The 21,499-nt window shown below is 40.6% G+C and overlaps 1 protein-coding gene across 1 annotated transcript in view; it reads right to left on the minus strand.

Moving 5' to 3' along the window:
• Positions 1–19,397, minus strand: part of ctnna1 (catenin (cadherin-associated protein), alpha 1) — a 79,400-nt gene extending 60,003 nt beyond the window's left edge. Inside the window, exons 1-6 of the mRNA XM_080465809.1 lie at positions 19,018–19,397; positions 17,279–17,396; positions 16,192–16,387; positions 7,441–7,607; positions 6,591–6,710; positions 4,484–4,753 (exon numbers count right to left, since the gene is read on the minus strand). Of these exons, the coding sequence (XP_080321935.1) occupies positions 4,484–4,753; positions 6,591–6,710; positions 7,441–7,607; positions 16,192–16,387; positions 17,279–17,383 (858 nt within the window). The 5' untranslated portion in view covers positions 17,384–17,396; positions 19,018–19,397. The remainder of the gene's footprint in view (positions 1–4,483; positions 4,754–6,590; positions 6,711–7,440; positions 7,608–16,191; positions 16,388–17,278; positions 17,397–19,017) is intronic.
• Positions 19,398–21,499: the final 2,102 nt, after the last annotated feature.

Consider the following 21,499-nt stretch of genomic DNA (forward strand, 5'->3'; position numbering starts at 1 on the left):
AATATACTCAAGGCGAGACGGCTTTAAAAAGAAATGCTCACTTGATGCAGAGTTTAAGAGTTCTGCCTAAAGTACCACAGTTTGCTACAACAACAAAAAATAGCTTAATTCAAGTAAATTTTTTATTAATCTTACTCGAAGATGCTGACTCATTAAGATGGCCTATACACAAAAAAAAAAAAAAAAGGGCCAGTTTTCAACTGTAAAGCATTAATCTTTATGGAATTTTGGTCAGGCCTATCAAATCAAAAGAAATAATTCAATACAATCTGAAAATTAAGTGTTGCCCACGGGACTGAGACAGTGGGGGGTAGACTTCACTCAGTCACTCTCAAAGGATATCTGGACTATGCTCTAGAAGACAAATTTTCAAATGTTAAATGCATTCATGTGGTGCACTATTGGAACTCTATTAAAAAGGATAGATCAAAGAAGAACTTGGCACCGTGGACCACTTTGTACTTCACTAATGTAATCATAGATGTACGTGTATAAATGGTGATGAGACAGCATTAAGGTCTGGCCCACACAGGACGGTAAAGATATTTTTAAATATCAGCTATGACTACCGCCTGCATTACAGCCCAGAGGAAGGAAATTGCTCACACTTGACTGGCTTATCGGTTTTCGTGGGAAATGTTCTTAGTCATAGGCTGAAACCTTTTGGAATCAGGATCCAAACAAGATCATGTACAAACTTGTCCAGGTAGTTCAAACTCTTTGATATTTCTTTGGTTCAAAGGTGAGGCGTCGATTTAGAAATGACAGGGTTGACTTTAGCCAACAACCTTTGTTACTGGACGAGCAGAAGTCACACTGAGTGACAATTGCGATCACGTCAACCATGTGTAACATTATCTGTGCTGTACTGTAATCGTATCTGAATAAACTATTTTCAAAATGTAACAGCAGAAGTAAAGTCTGCTCAGCAAGCCCACTTCTGTACATTTGCTCTGGTCTAAAAACGCACTGGTTGCATTCCCAGCATGCACACCCACTTTTATGACTTGAAAACAATTTAAACTTCTAGAAATTTGAGCGATAGGAGATGCTTGCGTTAACTTAATAGGTTCAGGCAAGACTGTTTATCAGCAATAAATTCCGCTCTGTCAATCATCCGTTTGCCGTTTTACTCCGATTCTGATATGAACTACCTAAGATGGGTCAAGGAACAAATGGCACATGCAGTGACTGTGTGTGGAGCAGACATCATGGACAGTGGGAGAGCTGGAGTCTACAACAGTACAATCGATGGATGAAACTAGCAAAGCCCAATATTATCATTTAAAAAGAAGATATTTTAAGTTTGTCATTGAGTTGCAAGAGAATAACCAACTATAGTGGAGCACCACCTTTACATAAATACTGGAAAAAAAATGTTACTGCATTAGTTGGACTAAAACCCTCAGATAATGTAGATGAAAGTTGATCAACTCCTGTATGTCAGTCAGACTAGATTAGAGATCTTCTTGCAGAGGCAAAGGCTCCCTGCCAAGTCTCGACAGTCGATCTACAACCAAGGCTTGTGAGTCTGAATTAAACAGGTATGGCTTATCTAAAACAAATCTGCGAGTAAATGATAACATTTTGCTATTTTCTTTTTTTTCTTATGTTGGGATCATAGAACTTATATTTTCTTCTGGAAATTTGCCTCAGGGTGTCTGCTTGAATGCTTTGGTCTGGTTCTGCCCTATTCTCCAGCACATTCTAAATCATGACAAAATGGACAAGACTCTCCGGTCTATTATTCATGCTGCAGATGTTGCTCTTTTACTCCTGCTGCATTTTTCAAGTGTGCTGAAAGGATTGTGGCGGGATTAGATGGTGTAGTAACCCTTTAAGAGCACTTCAGACAGGGGTGACTGTTTGAGCGGCCTTTTACCTGACAGTATTTGAAAGAACTTTTTCAAGAAACATGAGGTCAAGCATGGCACCCCTTTCAGTAAAATGTCTTACTACAGGAAAAAAGACATCTGTTAGTCAAAAGCCTGAATTTCCTAAGGAGCTAAACTGTTTCTACAGTTATTGAGGGCAAACTTCACCCTATTAAAGAGTGTAGGCGAAGGCAATTCTGGATGATATGTGGTTTGTACCAGCAATATTGATTACGTGCAGGGCAACACCGTTTAGTGGCACCAGATGGCATGTGACAGCTTACAGTACATAATTTTTTGTGCACATTAAATTCTTTTCATAGCTTACCCACGCTCCATCCAAAAATCCAGAGCAGGACAAAGTCGAGTGATCTGAGGCCAAACTAATATATCCCCTGTAGCTGCAGTCAGTGGCACAAATACAAAAACAAACCCGTGTCACCACAGTAACATCACAAAGAAACGGAGAGCTTTTTGTGCCGACAGCTTACTGTTGTTGACTGGCAAACTCAGTCACCTGAGTTTAATCCAAATGAGAATGTGTTTCACAAAACAACCCCATAACAAGCTGAAGTTGTATTTGGCTGTAGCACAGGTGAAATAGCATCAACATGTAGGACACCAAGTGCCTGATGACAAGCCGTCATCAACTTCAGTCAGATCAATTTGTTTCTCTCTTATCTACATCAAACAAATGGTAAATGGTGAATAGATTTCAATTATAAAGCACTTTTCCACCGTTTTAACAGCCCTCAAAGTGCTTTGCAAACAAAACAAGTAACTTCCCATTGCCCTGCATCATCTACCAGAAAAACCATGTTTTGCAATAAGCATATGTTGAGTGCAACAGTACATGTGTTCGTTGGGCCCGGTCATGTAGTCGTATGTTGAGTACCGTTTGCTGGGGCGATGTCTTGGCATTATTGAGCATTTATAGCGTATGTGAGCCTTCATGCACAGCCAGACTCCCGACTTCTCTGCAAACATGGGTGCATGTATGGTGTGACTCTTAACGGTGTCCATATGGAGCTCACACAGAGTGTAAATACCACACGCTCTGTATCTTTTGTTTGCCTACAGTCTCTATGAAGAATGTCTACGGCGTTGACAAAAAAATAAAATAAAATCTCATGTTAGCCAATTTGGGCACTTTGTCACTTACAGAGATGACTTTTAGGTTAATTCAACTTGGAAACCACACTTCTAAGTTTAATAGGCGACTCCTGATTGTAGGTCGTTTGTGTGAGTGTGTCTGCGCTGTGTAATAGACTGGCAGTTTCACCAATCCATCGTTTTGCAATGTCATGTTGGAATCATACATATACAAGCCTCAACTGCACATCCTGTTAAAAAAAAAACATTTAATTGATGTTGTGCCCCTGTATGCTGCACTGAAGGGACCTGAACCAAGACCCAAACCATACATCTTAAAACTGAGTAACTACATCGTGCATCATATAGCCGCGGGCATGCAAAACATGCAGATTGCACCAATCACTTGCATAAACAGTGGCACAGCAGGAGCGACACATTAAGTCACACATTGCTACTTGCTAAATGACTAAATAAGATGAGTAATGCATCTTGCGAGAACACAAGTGAAAACTTTAAATTCTACAAAGTTCAATTTGTGACTGTTAAGTGTTGTTTGAATCTGCTAGAATGTTAAAGTAGTGCCTGCATATTGGGAGTCATGCAAGTCTGACAGAAGTCAGCAACATTGGAAAATGCAAGTCACCTTTGCATTTATCGCCACAGGTAGCATTAAGGTGATGAGCTCTTTGTTTTATCCAGCTGTCATCTTAATGTTGTTTCATGTCAATATTATGAATTGTGTGTGATTGTGGGATATTCTGGTGAAGTTTTTTTTCGGGCCATATTTAATATTCTTGTCATGAATTTGGTTTGAGTTCAAAGAGTAAAGTATCTAAAACTTTACAAATATAGAGTTTGAACACCAGAGAACTTAAAGAAGTGATTCAAACCAATTAAAACAAAACATCACAGTAAGGAGGGCACGAAGGGCGAGAGGTACATGACGAGTGTTTGCAGTTTGAATTTCAACACATTTAGAAAGCAAACTTGGCATTTTTTAAGATATTTAATGAAATTCAAATGTGTTTCCCACTGCTTTTAAATTTACATAAAGGTTAAACCAGTAATATATTTTATGTCATGTGTTTGTAAACTCTGAAAGCTGCAGCTCAGTAAATATCTTTCATTTGACTTTGAAGCAAATCAAGAATGAGGCAGTAGTGACGCAAGAACAGACTCAATGTACCCATAAGCCATTGCTTGATTTGACCACATAGCTCATCCTGATTTCACCTCACTTTAACCCCCTGGAGACGTTGTGGCCATCTTACATCTGGGTTGGGTTCATCTAAATAGCATCAAACCTCAAAATCTCCAAGCATGACCTTAATGTGTTTGTTTTGGATTTTTCTCTCCCTTTCTCTCTCTCTCGGACCTAGAATTTAAACTTTCAGTAGACATTATGCTTTCAATTCATTAATATGGTATTTGGGAAATAACTTTGATATGTGGCATGATAAAATAAAATTAGAAATTAAATGAGTGGTGACTTGGAAACGACTCATTTGACTTACATCAAAATTGTTGAGGGCAAAGGCAAGCTCTCCACCCCCTGTTGTCTGATTGAGCGCAGAGTCTTCGGAGGTAGTGGCCTGAGCAGCATTGGAGATGCCAGACACTGCATGCTGGAGCTGCTTGTAGATCAGGTCACGGTTCGCCTTGTAGGCCGCCACGTCAGGGTGCTGCAGGCAGGCACGGGACGCTGTGTACAGCATGGGGATGTTCCTCTGTAGCACTCCGCGGGCAGCAGCCATTTGGTCCTTGTGGTGGACGTCCTTTAGCTCCTGGCAGGATGAGGTGGAAAGCAGGACAGAACAAAAAAATAAAAAAATCAGGGTTAAACCGGGAGATGGAATACTTACAGGGGGGCGTGGTGGGAGTATACATTAGATTCAGAAAGAGCTTGTTATGCCCTTACAGAGACACTAAGTGTGACAGAGTTTGTTCTAGTTGACCCAGATTTATTTCTGTCCCCTGCGGTAACACAACACAGTCATAATCAGGCCATTATAATGTGTCTTTGCAATTTAATGCGTTACTATTCAGACCTCAGCATTGTATTGCAATTAGATCCTCATAGGAGGGAGGAGAGGAGATAGTGATCGCTGGCATAGATTTATGGCTTAAAAAAAAAACCCCAGCTTGCATAGACAAAAATGAAAGATGGCCTCCAAATGGAACACTCCCAGGGTTTCTGCCACCACGACTCATCCCCATTAGATCCTGCACCCGTTTTAAACATTATCTATTCCTAACAAAAAGTGTCATTACAACTCAATTTTCTCTCAAAATTATCAGTGATCATTTTGTCATTTTCATTGATCACTTGTTTTTCTGAAGCAGAGTCAATGTGCAGCACAATTGTCTGGAGGGTGGAATCTGCAGTTGAAGATGGTATGTAGGTGTTTACAGAGCAAAGAGTTGGTGCCCAATGAAACTCAAGCAGACTCTCTGAAATGCCACACTTACATTATTTAAACACTTTATGACGTGTGTGAAAACAACATTTTCATAAAAACTGCAGCCGAGTCAAATTTGTACCTCCGGAGAAGCAGTGTCGTGCACAATAACTTGACTTCCAGACAATGGTTCACTTTTGTTTACATGCTTCGATGCTCGCTTCACACGTGGGACATGTTAACCTTCAAATCTTCATGCTGGTGAAAGTGTTGGTTTGATGCAGCAACTCATCCATTTTTAAATACACACCAGTTTGTTACTAATTGAGGAGTTAAATGTTTAATTATCAGTTTCCTGTCAAAGAATTACTTCAAGGGACTTTATAAATGTCATCGCCAATAATCATGTAAAACTGCACTCCGTGTCCTTTCTTCACTCAACATCCAGTGGAAGTGTTTAGATTAATCAATTTTCAAATCACAACCACACCTGTGGTGTACATGCATGTTTGCATGGCGTCGCCTCTCCACCATCAACATTGACGAATTCAGATCTCAGCTTAAACTGGTCAGTGTGCATTCCTGATTAGAGATCTCCATCAATCTGGAACATGCCTCTTTTACCTCAAGCGATTTTACCAGAAATGCATGAAGATATCAAACGCCACTGTGATATGTGTACAACGTTTTAAACTCCACCCACTGCTTGCTTGACCCTACATGGTGACTGTTCTGATAAAAACTGCAAATTAAAAAATCTGGATTTATTATTTTCTTATTGCAAAATTCTGAAAATGCATAATTCAATCAGATACCTCAATGTGTTGTAATGTCCCTCACAGTTTACTACCACTTTGACTTTAGTGAGGAAAGCCAGTGTTTCCCGTCTTATATCTTTCATCAAGTAAATGTGTTTTGTCACATTTAGAGCCGAGCCTTTATGGTCTTTCCTCTTACCCAACGTCATTGCAACTGGTAATAAGGAGATTGTTCATGCTTTCTGTGTCTAATTACTTTACGAAAGCGCAAGGCGGTCTCGCCTGCTGTAGCCCATCGTTTAACTTAACATTAACTGTGTGGGTTGGAGAGCTTGTTTTGTGATGAGCAACAAAACCACTAATAGCAATTCATGTTGCTGAAGACCTCCCTCTACCAAGTCAATTAAATCCAGTGGATATCTCTGCACCTACGACCTGACCTTGTCACTCTAACGGCAGATTACCTGCTGTCTCTTGGCAGCCATCATGTTCAGCTTGTCCACTTCTGGTTTCAAGGCCTTATACTGGATTCCCAAGTCCTGCTCCGTTCCTGCACCGCGCACTTTGACCAGACCGTCTTCCACCTGAGATGCAGGGGGGGAAGCAGACATTACTAAAGACAGTGACAAACGGGAATACAGCTCATTAATGCATGTTGTTCAATTTACACAACGTGAATGATCCGCTTGCACAACACCAACCTACAACTCATTAGAGATGTTTGCATTAAAATGTTGAACTGCACACTAGGATTGCACTCCTTCAGATTTCAAAGAGCAGTTTTCAAAATTACAATCAAAATAAGCCAATCAATCAAGCTGTGATTTTAATAAGCTGCTTCTCATCATCTCAAGTTCCCAGAGATGAAAAGATATCAAATTGTAATAAATAAAAAATGAAGGCACATTTCACTGTTTTGATATCTTCACATGGAGCTTTGAGTTAATAAATGCATTCATTAAAATGGTGGTTCTGATAGAGGGGCTGGGGGGCGTCATTCAAGCTCACACCACCATCTATCGTTTGTCCCTAAACAAGCCTGGACATGCAGTCTAATTACTAAGACAAGGTGGCAGGGAAGAGAGAAGACAAAAATTAAAGCAAGCTTGGCTTTGCTTTATGTTTGAGTGAGAACAATCCGCTGGAAACTCTATAATTATTCTGTTTTAGCTTTGTTGAAGCAATGCTTTGAAATTCAAAAAAAATACTGATATACCTTGATAACTGTCTATATAGCAGCCTAAGAGAATGATAGCAAGCTAGGTAGAATCATCCACACATTGATTTATAATGTATAGAATGCAAATGTCTCACCAGCTTAAGCTGCAGCAGGAGCTTGTACACATCAGACATGTCTGCCAGCACCAGCAGATGTGTGACTGCAGAAAGGAGGGCCCTGGCAGCACGCACCATGTTGCCCCTCTTCACAGAGGAGCAGGGGTCTTCTGCAAATTCACCTGAGGCCTGTCGCATCGACTCACCTGGCAATGAATGACAAAGCAAAACATCTGTATTAGTTTCAAAGAACAATTTAAAGAAAAAAGGGGGAACAAACCAAACTTTTACTTTGCCGTTTATATATAACAAGCCGTGAAAATCGATTGTGGACTACTATGAAATGTGTGACCAGCGGTCAGCCGACTCATTTCCCCCCCACAATATCAAATACATACATTTGACACACCATGACATATAAATCCCCTGAATTACTAATATCCATTAATCACTCAAGCAATACTTTATTCCTAAAACATTTACATACATTTTTAAGTCAGTCAAGCAGAGGATCTACATAAACATCACAGTCTCAAGGTGAGCATCACAGACTAGTGTGCTCAATCAACATGCTGACAAAATATGAGATATGGTCATAATGTGCTCTTCTGCTCCTAAGTTAGAGAGTTGAAGAATGGCTCGGAAAATGTTTTATGCAGAATATTCTGATGTTACAGTCACGTTGACCTTTTGAATATAAAATGTCAGCACTTTATTTTATCCTACAAGACATTTGTGTGAAATTTGATAGTAAAGTGGATAATAATCCCAACCGTCCCCAAATTTGGCCACAAATGTGTCTGTTGGAGGTCACTGCAACATTTCACCACTGCATTTCGCATCACTTCATTCCCGAGTCCGAGTGAAGGTTGGCACCGAGATTCAGATGAGTTTGTGGGAGAGTCGGCAGTCTGATGTATTCTTCCCGCCTGTGAAGGGTCAGCACGTGTCACACAGAGTATTTGTGCCGCCACACAGACATGCACACGCAGCCCTTACAAAGAAAAGAGGTCAAAACCATGACAAAAGCCACACTGTCTGGTTTGCCCAGCACCAGGCTTTGTCCTCCGCTGGATGGGCTTGCACAGCTGACTGGCCACACAAAGACTTTGTAGACCCGCATCATGAACATGACAGTAAATCCAGAGTTCACTTCAGTGGAGTCGCAGGCAAACTCAAATTCTCAAAAAGGTCTCATACCCACCACGACTGCATTAAAGAGCCCGAGGCAACAAAAAGACACACACTTATCTATTTTTATATGATGCAGAGAGACTGAAGCAAAAATAATTAAAAAAAAACTAGATAATGACAAGCCACATGAATTATTCTCTCACAACAATGACGTGTTGTGAAAAGACAAATTATTTTGCAGTTTATAGTCTGCTTGGTTGTTACCATCCTGCCAAACACTTTCTTCTATAACAATCTGTGCATACAGAGAGCAGATTAAGTCATTCTGCGGCAGTGCTTTAAAGAAAATAAAAGTGCTATTTGAGAGGCTGTTTATCGAAGCAGTTAACATTAAAAAAAGGAAAGAAAAATGACAGTAAAGATACATGGACGTCACAGTCACACATATGACACTGCATTAATCTAGGCGAATGTCTAATAGCAATCTGTGTCACTTGTTAAATGTTAATGCAAATCTCTTCCTGGTTTCACTCCTGCTTAGGCATCTTTCTGTGAGGAGTTTGCATGTTCCCCGTTGTAGGTTTCCTCCCACAGTTCAAAACTGTAGGTATGAAATTAGTGTTACAGAAGAAGGAGCTTTCAAAGCCTCGCTGGATTTTCTATGCTGTATGTTATATGCATTCAGGAAAAACTGCGAACGCTGCAAAAAAGACCAGATCGATGTTTACAAATTGACTATTCAATAAGACAAAAGAGCTAAAAAGTTTTTGCCTGAAGAAAAAGCTCAACTTACAAATACAAAGTCAGCCAAAAAGAAATAAATCCTGCTTTGGTTAAGCCGATATGCCTAGCAAACCTAATCAACCCATTTCTTTAGAGAGGAGACCTGCATATTTACGTAGGCGAGTGTTGCAGGATGGCTGTGCTCCCCGCACCGCTGTGCACACATTCTAGTGCTGTACTTGACGCATGCATGCAGAGGTAAGCACATCTCCCAGGACACCAACGGTTGTTTGACTGGAAGTTTCGACAGCGAAATTTTTTATTTTATTATTTTTTAAGTAAAAGCTGACTTGTATCATCTCGTTTCTACAAAAAGACTATTTAATTTTGATAAAGATCAAAGCGTCTGCTTTTTTAAGTTCTGCTACATTCCTTGAAAATATTATGACAGAACAAAAAGGTACACACACCACAGCACCGCAGAAAGAGTTTAGATAACAGCAGGTGCTTTCAACAACAGCAAGGGTTATGTGTAGAGCTGTAACAAAATATTGTGACGAGGTATTGGAAAAAACACAAATCCTATCAACTGGTGGTGTGGAGCAAAGAGTGTGGTGCAGTGTTTCTTTTCAAAGTCAAAGCACTGGTGTACTCTCTCACTCCAAGATAACAAGCAAGCTGTATTTAGATACAAGGTGAAGTAAATTCTTGGCTCAGACCTCTGGAATGTAGTCCAAGTGTTTTGGCCACAAGCATTCAATAAGTTCCCCAACAGGCTGAACAAGAGGGTGGCGAATACGAGACAGCTCAGACCGGCTGATTCCCAAACTAATCAAGCACCTCAGTTTCTTGTTTTCCTCTTCACCAAGTCCCCTTTCTCCCGCTGCCTCTCTACATACAGTGAGTCACCCAGCTCAGAATAACCACATGGTTTTACCTCAGCTTAAATATTTTTGACTCCAGCAATTATGCCTTCTTTTACTTGCAGGGCTCATTTTGAATCTAGCTCCAGATGTTGTGAGCACACATGCCACCTGCGCCACTCAGAATAACAACGTCTTACTGAACGTCACCGGCATATTTACTGTGGGAAACAGGTGTTTGATTGATGCGCTTTGAAAAAAAAGGAAGTTCATGCAGAAGCACATGGAAAAGCAGAATATTGCTGCTCTCTCAGGTCAACTCAGTTTAGTAGCTTGTTTACACGCAATCAAATTTCATCATCAAAACATACTTCAGAAGCAAAATATCTACATTGATCATTTATGCACACATAATTTATCTGCAAACCAAATAAGAAGTTCTTAGGCTTTTTTTTTGTTGTTGTTGAAAACATGTTTCGAAATTGCTGGAAAGTAAGTCCAGATTCTGGGAACATTATTTCAAATTCAAAATGTGGCTGTGTGAGTTCTTGAAAACATAAACTGTTGACACCAATGACTGCGCCTCGTTTTACTGCCATCAGTGCTGCCAAGTACAATAAAACTGAACAATACAGGTGGTGTCTTTACAACCGACACGCAACAAAACCAAGACATTTTCAAGAGGTGATGGCCTGAGGCAACAAGCTGCAGACTCTAAAACGTACCTTCGGTGACCAGGTGAGTGTCAGATAATGCTGGACTACCACAGGCTTGACGAAATGTCACCATCTTTAGAAAATATTGGCAATCTCAAGTGAAACTTCAACAATAACGCATCAACACTTTTTTTTTTTTTATCATCAACTAAAGTAGCAACGTGATGTACATCTCTAATAGGTTGTCAAAACTATACTAACCCTAACTGAAGGAAGTTCCGTTATTACACTCAAACACGTATTTTAAGCATTTACATTTCGTTGCTCATCCTCCGGTGTGTTGACATCTTGCGGTCGGGGAAACTCCAAAGTTCCCGAGGCACTGTGTCACAAGATCACGTTTGGACACTTGATCTCACGGGATCTCAGGTCGCACTGGAAAAACAATTAACTGAGTTTCACAACATTTATGACTCTCCTCGTGACTTGGATAGTCTCTGAGAAAGTCTGGCTTTTTTCCTGGATTGAATCGGTCCAATGTTGATATTTTAGATTTCGATTTAGGCAACTGTGGGTTGGAAATTTGTGGAAACGAGTGGTAAAGGTCTTGTTTTCAAGTATTGGTTTATTCTCCGTGTAGGAGTGTTCAATTTTATGAGAAGAATTTTTTTATTTTTTTATTTTATTTTCTGGTAGAGTAACTTTAAGGTCGTGCTAGTCAACTCATCCTCTAGCTATTCCCAAGTGACTGCGAGTTGAAAGAGCGTTCACTTCAGCAATCACTACCTCAAATTGCACAGTCAGTTACTCTGAAAAGTGTTGAAGAACTAACAGAAGTCCGTGCCAATATTTAATAGATATGAATTAGCCCAAGAGATTTGGTTCTGATCAGAGTGTAGCCGCACGTTGTTTGGAAGTCTCTGAAGCATATTTTGGATGAAGTAGTTTTTGTCTTTTTGAAATCAGACAAATGAAATTACCTTTTAGAAATGAATTGGTCCATTTCTACAGACTTGGCTTTTTTTTTTTTTATAAATGCAATCATCTAGAAATCAAATGTTAACATACACACTTCAATTGGCAATTAGAAGTTTACAACCACGCTGACATTGTTTCTCCTCCTCAGAATCAAGGCAGTAGCTGCTCTGCTCATGTCAGCGTATCGCCTCCGTCCGTGCTTCGTCAATACTGCAGAGTTGGCTCAGATGTGCGGTCTTCATAAGGTGTACAGCCCAATATAAAGACACTCTCGGTAAGTGTTGAAAGAAATTGAATTCAAGCCAAACAGGCACGGTTTTTTGCCAAGGAAAAAAAGCTTCATTTACAGTATATCTAATTCAGGCAATGTTTGAGTCGACACAAAACACAGCTGTGAACCAAGTGTGACACAGAAGTGATTATGGCTTTAGCAGTGCTTAATCAGCAGTAACGGTCAATCACACCACAAAATTTCCAAAACTGTCCAAAGATCAAATAACGTGTATGAAAAATCTTGACCACATGATATATTTTCTTGACTAAAAAGCACCAGAAAATACTGTCCACGTCCAAGCAGCTGCAGCTATGTTGTGTCATGTAGTTTATCAAGTACTTTGTCTGGTTTGAGGGCATCCATAATAGTATATTTCGGAATCCAACTTTTAATGTCAACCCCTCTCCTACCGACAAATTTCCAAACACAAGGATTTGCCCTTGACCTTTAGTTCAGTATTTGCCCTCTAGCAAGCATTTACATTAATCTGCAACTTTCTCTACGGGAAAAAATAAATAAATGAAATCGCTTTTAGCTTAAAAATGAGGCATTTCATCCTGGGTGGATTGATTCTAGTAACAAAATTCTCAGATTCAGAGATGGGCTCCTAATTCAGTGGCACACTGCTTATTTAAGAAAACTAAAGACAACTATCTCTGGCAGATTGTCTCCATTTCACTCTGATGGAGAGCCAGAGCCGTTTGTGCAAATGATCGACAACACAGACCTCAAACAGTCCACAGTCGCAGGCTGTTATTCCCCACTGTGAGCAAAATCAATAAGGCCATTTTCAGGGGGCAGATAGTGATCAGAGCTCCTTTAATAAACTTTCATCTATCTAACGCTCACCTGCAGCCCACCAAGTGCATGATGACATGATTAAAATGTATATCACACAATAAGGCTGCCGAACAGCAGGACAACAAAGACACAGACGAGGGGGGAGGAAAAGGGCAAGACAGCAAGAACAAGGACAAGGGCAGACAGAAATGGCTGAGTAAAGACAAAGCATCAAAGCAGAAAAGAAATGTCTGCCAATTTGTATGATGAATTGCCATTAGTGTGTCACTAAAACAAAATATATCTGAAAAGTTCACTGAATAAGTTATGGAAAAGCAGCACAGGCACTAAATCTTCAAAGATTTGAGGGAGAAAGAAACATTTGATCCACTAGCATCTTCACCATGCATTTTAAGCACAGTCATCGTTTACCATCATGGAGTTTCCCCCCCATCCCAAACAGCTGGTAAGTCACAGCTGGGTGGAAAATGCCTTCCGAGTCCAGAGTGGAGGAGGGGGGTTTACCCTACTCAATGGCCATATTATCAGTCCAGGCACGCTCCAGTGAGCAGCATGGCATAGCTGACAGCCAGGCCCAGGCACCAGCTAACAACAGCCACTGAATTCCAGCCCGGTGACAGCTTACCACAACTACAGTAACATTCCTGGGCACTGAGCAGTGCCGTGCCGTGCCGTGCCGTGCCCCCCCCCCCCCCCCCCCCCCCCCCCCTCCCCTCCCCTCACACACACTACTTCGAGCACAGCTCGAGCATAGGGGTGGGCGGGGGTGGGGGTCTAGCTGGCTGGGCATCTGGGGAGAAAAGACACACTGACACAGATGTCACTTCAGACGGTGATAACAGCCACCCCGCAGTCGCAGCTCCCTGGTCTCAGTGGTCTGCTAGTGTGTCAAAAGACAGATATACAGAGCAGAAAGGAGTAAATTAGACTCGCTCATGTGGTTGTTAGATTATGGAACCTGCTATCGCAAGACAAATAGTAATTTCATTGGCTGGTGATGTGATAGTGAATTTCTGTCTCCAGACTTGTGGGAGTCATGAAATTGAATTGGAAATGGAGTGTATGTGAGTGGACTCCCACCAGGTAGGTAGATATAGTCATTTAAATAAATCTGACATTATCAGCGACATCGGCAAACTTTTTTTCCCCCTCGTTTTTCATCACTTCGTACGCTCTGCTGTTCTCATTTCCGTGGCTGTGGCTAAAAAGGGAAGCATTTCGATTAAAAAGCAGGAACATGAGAGAGTACAGCATGCGTGTTATTTTTGCCATATAACTGAACTGGTACTCCATGAAGTAGATTATCTTTCCAGAGAAACGCCAGACGATTCCCCGAAGCCAACAATACAATTCTTCAATCATTTTCACCACATAAGTCTCCGAGTATATAACAAGTTAGTTTTCAAGTTGTTATAGAAATAGACTGCAAACTTTAGTTACATTACTGCACATTATAGAGTGACAAAGATTTTCTGCAACCACAGGTGTGTGTGAGTGAAAACTCCAGAAGCCGTCATGCAGTCAAATCAATAAGTGTTTCAGAGAGGCAAAATTGCCAATGATTGGCCACTGCTTACACAACAGATCTCAGAAGAAACTAAATGCGTTTGAGAAACTTATTTTTTTAAATTTAATTCATTAAGTTTAAGAAGGAGTTGCAGTAAGGATTAATTAAAAAAAAAAAATTTCTTCAAGAAGCTATTTTTTCCACCGGGTCAAAAATAATTGGACAATTCAACACAATTAGAAATACAAGGATGACTTTCTATAATTGAAGCAGTCCTTTACGTAAAGGATTTGCATTTCAGTCTGGAAACCAGCGGCTGTAGCTGAATGCTCATTCTTCCTATTAGTTGCTTTACTACAGACACATTTAAATACTCTGCATGTCTTTATGAAGTGAAATGCTTGGTCAATTTGGAGGACCTCATGTGACTGAACAGAGCATTTAAAATGGTCCATTGCTTTGCTTTAGGAAGCTCCTAAGCCACTTTTTTTTGGGTCATTATGCATCGACACTGCTGAAAAAGGCTGCCCTATCATTTTTTTGCATTGGATTAAAGCTAAACAGAAAGTACAGCTCCTTAAACATCTGAATTTGTTCTCAGTCCCTATATCAATAAACAGCAGAGCACAAACTGCACTGGCAGCTCAATATGTTCCAACTATGCCTCCGCCATGTCTGACAAACATTCTTCACTTCTGTTCATTCTGGTTCAACTAAACCTTTGTTTGTTTTTTCTGCTCAAAAAAATCCTGCTAAAGAGTTGGGCTGACTTCTTCCAATGATTCCCAACAAGATCTCATCTGGCCTTTCTGTTCTTAAATATCCCCAGAGTTTGTATTTTGCCTAAACTGTTGTATTCATCTTGGCCTCCACAGGGGGCAGGACAATGATGCATCCGAATTCTGGAGAATAATCTTGACCGGATATTGTGAGGCAGTTTTTTTTCCTTCTTAACCACATAATCTAATCTACACAATGCAGCAATCACTGACTTTGTAAATCTTTACACATTTTTTGTTCCCACTCTTAAAACTTCTTCTGTCACCCTGACAGGTTCTGTTTAATTTTTTCAGCCCTAATGATGCCCTCCATCACTTCAGCCGACACCTCTTTAACTGCTTATTGAAAGTACCAAGCCACAAAATGAAAATTCACTTACAATTAACTCTGGACCTCTTAATCTCTGTAATTTGTCATTTCATAACAAAGGGAACAGGACTCAAACATGGCAATTAAACCATGTGGCAATTGTCCAATCATTCTGGAGCCCATGAAAATAGGAGGAAATTAGTCAAGTTAAAAAATTGGTTGTCCAAGTCCTATACCCCCGGGTCATATTCATGTTAACCAGCAGAACGTCACACTACAAATATCCTCTTTGATCATGTTTTGGCTGCTCCATTTCATACACAAGGTTGTGGCTAACTGCAGTATAATTACAAGCACAAAAATAATCTTTTAAAAATGCTATAACATTAAAACTGAAGGCGGTAGGATCATCGATGCTCGAGTCCCTATCCATGCCAAGCAACCCCACAGCGGGCTAAAGGCACCTACATTAAGACATCATTAAAATGGAGCCAGGTAGAAGGCAAGGCAATGATGGGATCTCCTGTGAAATGAATGTGAACCGTCTGAATGCCGAAATGAAAAGTCTATTAATGGGATCCCTGAAATAAAGCCCACAGCTAAAAGAAATCTATCAGGCTCAAATCATATTCTTATATCAAGGTCTTCAACTAGGGCACATGATATGTACATAGCTTATGATTTATTTATCGTCCATACTATCTTAAGAAGCACTCTGTACAGCCTAGAAGTCACACACTGCTGCAATATGTATTTTCAATATACCTTGCTTGCGGACATCCTCCACAGCAGCAGTCAGTTCATCCTTAAGGAACTGACTTTCTTTGGCAATCTTTTCTCCTTTCTCCAGGAAGTTCTGCGTGGCGGTCTCTACGGATGCGGCCAAAACATGAGCCTTCTTGGAGCGCCCCTTCTTCTTGTTGGATGGACCTTTGTTGCTGGAGTTTACCAAAGTGGTGACCTGTAGCGGGAATGTTCAGCAACACAAACGAATGCTTCAGGATTTTAGTTGTATTTGGGGGAAAAACAGAGACTTTCCCCAATGATTGTTACTCATTATAATGTCAAATAGCCTCTTTACTCCCTTTTTAAAGTGCCTCACATTTGTGAAGAATGCGCATTTGTGGAATGAGCAGCACAGATGTTTAGCCAGGTTGCCTTCATGAAAAATGTGCCAAATGAGTCTCCATTATGCCACCACCCTTGCATCATAGTGTCAAAATGTGGATAAAACAAGGTAAACACTTTTGGTGAGAGCACTGTGATGTGTGGGAGCAACCACGGCTTCAATGGAAACCCAGCACATGCTGTCACTGAAGAACAACTCAATGCTAAGACATATGGAGATCAAGACTTCTCATATTAGTATTTACTTAATTTTTATTCAGACTTATTCAATAGTCTAACATTCCATATGTTATATTGTATTTTGTGTCAAGCAACGCTGTATAAGAATTTCCCTCTGGAATTATTCAAGTATTTTCTATTCTATTTTTAATTTATCATGGCACCTTGATCTCTGCTGCCCATTCTATAAATGCATATTCCTTACAAGTGTGGAAATATGACCAGGCATTGCAATAGTATAAGACTAATTACCCGTAAATATTGTTACAACAAAGAAATAATCAACCGAAAAAGTGTACATTTTGTGCATGGATTATGAGTTTAACACACGCAGACTGGTCATTATTATCCATTATATGATACAAATCTTACTCTTAACATTTATTGCTGAATAACACCAACACAAAACATTAAAATCTTGAACTGGTGAAATGTTGAGATCCTAATTTAATAAGTACCGGCATCCCATCCTATAGCACCATGTAAATGCAATGTGTTCATATACCTGGGTGACCAGTGGCTCCAAAAGCCTCTCCACTGCCAGAGTTCGGATCTCCAGGCTCTTTGGGTCCCATTTGAAGTTAATGTTTGCTGTGTTGATGGTTGTCATGGTGCCGAGTTATCTAAGAGAAAGACATAACAACATGGTTAAAGAGAAAACATTGCAACAGATTTATGTAAAAATGTAAGCAACTCTTCAGCTCCAAAAGAGTGTTTCTTAAATTGAACAAAATATACAAAATGCAAGATTGGTGGGCTTTATTTTTTTTTTTGTATACCAGTCTCAAATTGTCTGCAGAATAATATATATATATATATATATATATAAGCAGTCATTTGTTAGTGCCAGCAATGATCCATTCCTCGCAGAATATAGCAATAATGTGGCCCCATTTCGATCTCTCCTTTTGGGCTTGACTGCAAGTCTATTGATTAGCTTTCAAACATGGAGGGGCAGGGATAATCAGTGAGCCCCGAGGGCTGAGGGGTTTCAACTGAAAAGTTGGTCAGCTGTATGATGAGAAAACTGTCAGAAGGAGCCATTAGCCTACATTGTCAACAAAGTCGGGAGAACATTACAAGCAATGAGAGAACACAGGGATGATGACAACCTGATATTATAGTTAACCGTCATTTAATATGCGATCTACTACCAATTTGAACTTCAGACCACCTCTGGTCTGTATATTGATTGATTGCACTTGTGACATATCCCACTTTTTAAAGGTTTAATCGAAAGGAATTGCCAGCTTGTGCGCTTGGCTGCAGATGATCTGCCAAGGTTATAACTCATTTCACTGTTGTCATCTCCAGTGCACTGATCACTCTAAAACGTGTTCGTTTTGATATGATTTTTACTCCGGCTCAAACTAAATACAAAATGGCATTAGTGTAAATCCGAGGAACGGATCCTTCTTGAGAGTGTTGATTAGCTCACGGTAATCCACACGTCGACATGTGGAGGTAAATTTACATGCAAACTAGTTTATAAACAAGATCTACAACTGGATTATTCAAGGGAGCAGGAGAAGCAGAGGAAGGGGTGAAACTGGGTTTTACTCCCACGGTTTGGGTGTGGCAAAACAAGCTCCTAAATCAGACATCTCAAAAGGTAATCGGAAGCAATCTCTCAGGTTCGAGTCTACTCGTAACGAACACCTGTAATTGTATGGAGATGAAAAGTTCTGCCTAAACGGGACACGACCCCGGATAAAGTATAAGAAAACAGTGACCGTGAAGGAGTGACAGGGCGGGTCGATCACCTGGTCGGTTAGCATCGGGTGCTAACAATGCTAACACAGGTTAAGTAGCTCAACTTAAAACCTCCGACAGCGAGCTTCATAAACACACCCCGTCACCTCGTCTCAACGTTAGTAACGGCAATTGGGAACAAGCGAACAAACTTCGCGACGGGGTGACGAGAATTTAAACAGTTTCCGACGCGTATTCATTTGCTCTCATTTGTGGGTCACAGGTGACACCGAGCCAGCCGAGCCGTTTGCCCACAGCTTGCTAATGCTAATGCTAAGCGACAAACAAACGCCGGGCCCTCGTCAAACACGACGGACAACTTTAGACCAAAAGTGTCGAAACCGTGTCAAAATCGTCGACATACAACGGAGTGCGTCCATAAAGTGCGAACGAAGTTGTCCCCGCAAGCTCTCCGACAACAAGCTAAAGTTTAAAAGTTCAAAATGGAGGAATGACGGAATTCCTCCAAAACTTTTCCTCCCTGTTCCTCACCTCACGGTCCCGGGAAAGAAGCGCTCTTCACCGCCGAGCGAGTTAATTCCTCTCAGAAGTGGAGAAAGAATGGAAAACCCAAAAAGAAAAAAAAAAAAAGTTGTGGCTGTGATGGTTCTTGATGAGCGGAGAGTTTTCTGTTGAGCGTTCCGATGTGAACCAGGCTACTAACAATGGATGAGGGAGGAGGAGGAGGAGGAGGGGGGGGGGGGGGGGGGGGGGGGGCTGGAGCCGGGGCGGTGACCGAGCTTCTGAACTTCCTGGCAGGCTGAGCGGAGGAGGAGAGGAGGGGGAGGGGGGAAGGAGGGGCAGGGCGACCACAGGACACAGCAGGCCCGTCGAAACCACGACCTGATTCGGGCGTGCCACTTCCCGCACGCACCTGCCCTTATATGGTTTAATTACAGCGTGCACGCGCGGAGCTGGAGTAGCGGGACACTAGGCAGGCAGGCAGGCAGGCAGGCAGGCAGTTTCCTCCACTCAGCTCCTGACATGGAAGGACTTGCAGGGCAAAAAAAAAAAAAAGAGAAAAGAGACATGTGGCGTCTTGATGCTTCAGATAAATATTGGCAGTCAACAGAACACACTGGAAAAGCTTGTTTAGTCTGCACACTGTGTCTCTGTATTACACAATACATGCGTGGGGGAAAAATGATTTGCAAATGATTTGATCTTTGTGGTATAACAAATAAATCTGTATAATTTCATGTTCTTGATCCAGAAAGAAACATGATATTTCCCACTGTCTAAATCCATCCATTCCCTTTATTTATGAAGCTCAGAAGTGGGATAGTCATGACTTGAGAAGCTCCCATTTACCAGTTTACAGACGTATTTTGTTGCTGCTTTCAGACTTCAGGAAAGTCTCATATTTACATTCATCAACCAGGAGAGGATGAAATCAGGGTCAACGCTTTAAGAACATTTCCTTTTTTCTCTTTGTTAGACACACCCAGCAGTTATTGCATCTGTTTCTATAAAGCTTCATCATTACAAATGACAAGTTTCTGTCACTGAAGCGGTGTCAATGAGTGTCATAATGTTTGACTTTGAGTATGAGCACAAAATTATTCCTGCACTGATTAAAAGACAAACTTTCACTAAAACTGATGAAATGTCCAGAAACATCAGACCAATAAAACCTCCCACGTTCCCACTGTGAAGTATGACCTTATTTTACTAAGTTACTGTATATATGTTATATGCATATATTTGATTTGGCTTTCTATGATGCAATAAAAACCATAATCAGTAAATGAACTGGTTTGATTCTATCTTTTTATAGCTGCACACTCGGAGGAGTTAATTACCACTTTAATAATAAATATTCATGAATATGAGAATTCTTCCGACGAAGTAAACATTAATAATGATACGATTTTGAACAGTGCAAATATTGAAATCTTATTTGTAACTCCGCCAGTTAAGACTGGTGAACCATTTCAGATGAATAGTGAAAAGAGCTTTACCTCCATTCCTAGATGACCGTGAGAGTCTTAACAGACGCCATCCCTAAATCCGTTTTCCACTTGCTTAAATGAACTAAAGAAACTTTTTTTGCGAATATCTTTGCCCTTGCAAGCACTGACTTGATGAATTTCACTGTTCGTTAAATATTCAGATTTCATTAGCTTAGCATTAGACCCTGATGGGGTTGCCGAGATAGAGCTCTGACGGAAGCGGGATGGAAAAACCAAAGACACACCGCTTTCTATTGACATGCAAACCCACAGCCTGCATTATCAGTTAATGAGCTCAATAATTGCCTGTTTTAGTATGAAATACTAATGCTGCTCTGTGAAACAGTCTGGGCCTCTCACTTCAGTCAGTTTAACCAAAGCACCGCGACACCCTGGTGTACCCTGAAACGTGACCGTTTGACGAACAACAAATATGAAACGAAAACGCGCTTTAAAACATTCATCGAATGGGAGGAGGCGATGAAGAAAAATCTGCTGACTTGTGTCTTCACACAAAAAAAATTTAAAGTGTGGGCGGACTTCATTTAGATTTCTGCAGAGTTGGGTGATTAGCACTGATCTGCTCCGTTCTTTCTTTTTTGTTTTTTTAAATGTTCCCTAAAACAACTCAGATTAAATCAGAATGTCTTAAAATTGCAGTTTCTAAATTAAAAATGTTAAATCTAGAGTTGGTAATTAGACTGCATATTTATTATCTGTTTATTTATTCGTTTATTTATTTTTAACTAAGTACCTGAACCCATGACCAGTGATACACATTTTTTGTATTTATTCAGTTGTCCTACTTTCCAGAAAACGTAATTCCGCGTCTCTCCTTTTAATTTGTTGATTAATTTCACAGAAGATTGGTTTCAGACCGTCTGAGGAATTATTTCACATTTATCGCACGCCCATTGTAAAGCCAAGTTTATGTCTATTGTTTATTTGTCGTTGTCAATGGGTTCAAATGTTAACAAATTCAAATAGCACAAGTCCCTGGAGAAAGACAAGAGCTCCAAAGT

This window comes from Lipophrys pholis (genome assembly GCF_963383615.2).
Source record: "Lipophrys pholis genome assembly, chromosome: 6".
NCBI lineage: Eukaryota > Metazoa > Chordata > Actinopteri > Blenniiformes > Blenniidae > Lipophrys > Lipophrys pholis.